Source organism: Myotis brandtii, unplaced genomic scaffold, assembly GCF_000412655.1.
Source record: "Myotis brandtii unplaced genomic scaffold, ASM41265v1 scaffold529, whole genome shotgun sequence".
NCBI classification, from domain to species: domain Eukaryota; kingdom Metazoa; phylum Chordata; class Mammalia; order Chiroptera; family Vespertilionidae; genus Myotis; species Myotis brandtii.
Window position 1 is genome coordinate 92,159 of NW_005369934.1, and position 542 is coordinate 92,700.

The 542-nt window shown below is 55.5% G+C and overlaps 1 protein-coding gene across 1 annotated transcript in view; it reads left to right on the forward strand.

The window, feature by feature from the left end:
• The first annotated feature begins 1 nt into the window (after window position 1).
• Window positions 2–542, forward strand: part of WNT2 (wingless-type MMTV integration site family member 2) — a 62,277-nt gene continuing 61,736 nt past the window's right edge. Inside the window, exon 1 of the mRNA XM_005877692.2 lies at window positions 2–160. Coding sequence (XP_005877754.1) covers window positions 78–160 — 83 coding nt within the window. The 5' untranslated portion in view covers window positions 2–77. The remainder of the gene's footprint in view (window positions 161–542) is intronic.

A 542-nucleotide genomic window follows, 5' to 3' on the forward strand; every position in this document is an offset into this window, starting at 1 on the left:
GGCTGGGGGCCTCTGCTCGGGGCACGCATGGCGCCCGCACACGGAGTCTGACCTGATGCGGACGCAAGGGGGTTAATATGAACGGCCCTCTCGGTGGAATCTGGCTCTGGCTCCCTCTGCTCTTGACCTGGCTCAGGCCTGAGGTCAGCTCTTCATGGTGGTAAGTCCACGCAGCCCGGCCCGGGAGGGAGGCGGGTTTTCCGTGTGGGAACGGGGACCGCACTGGCCACGGGAACCCTTGCCCGCGGCGGTTCTCCGCGGGTTCCAGGCGCAGCCCGGGCTGCTGCCCTTTCCCAGTGCCCTTATCCCGAGTCCCTTCGCTTTTCCTCTGAAGACCATCCCAACTTTGACAACTAAAAAATAAAATAAAATGAAAAATAGAAAAAAAAGAAGAAAGAAAAAAACCCACCCACATTCCCCCTCAAATGGGAGCTCTGATTCTGATATTTGGGTTATTTGGATCCAGCTGATAAACAGCAAAATCAGCCAGTTTCTTATCCCATTAGACGTGCGTGTGTGTGTGTGTGTGTGTGTGTGTGTGT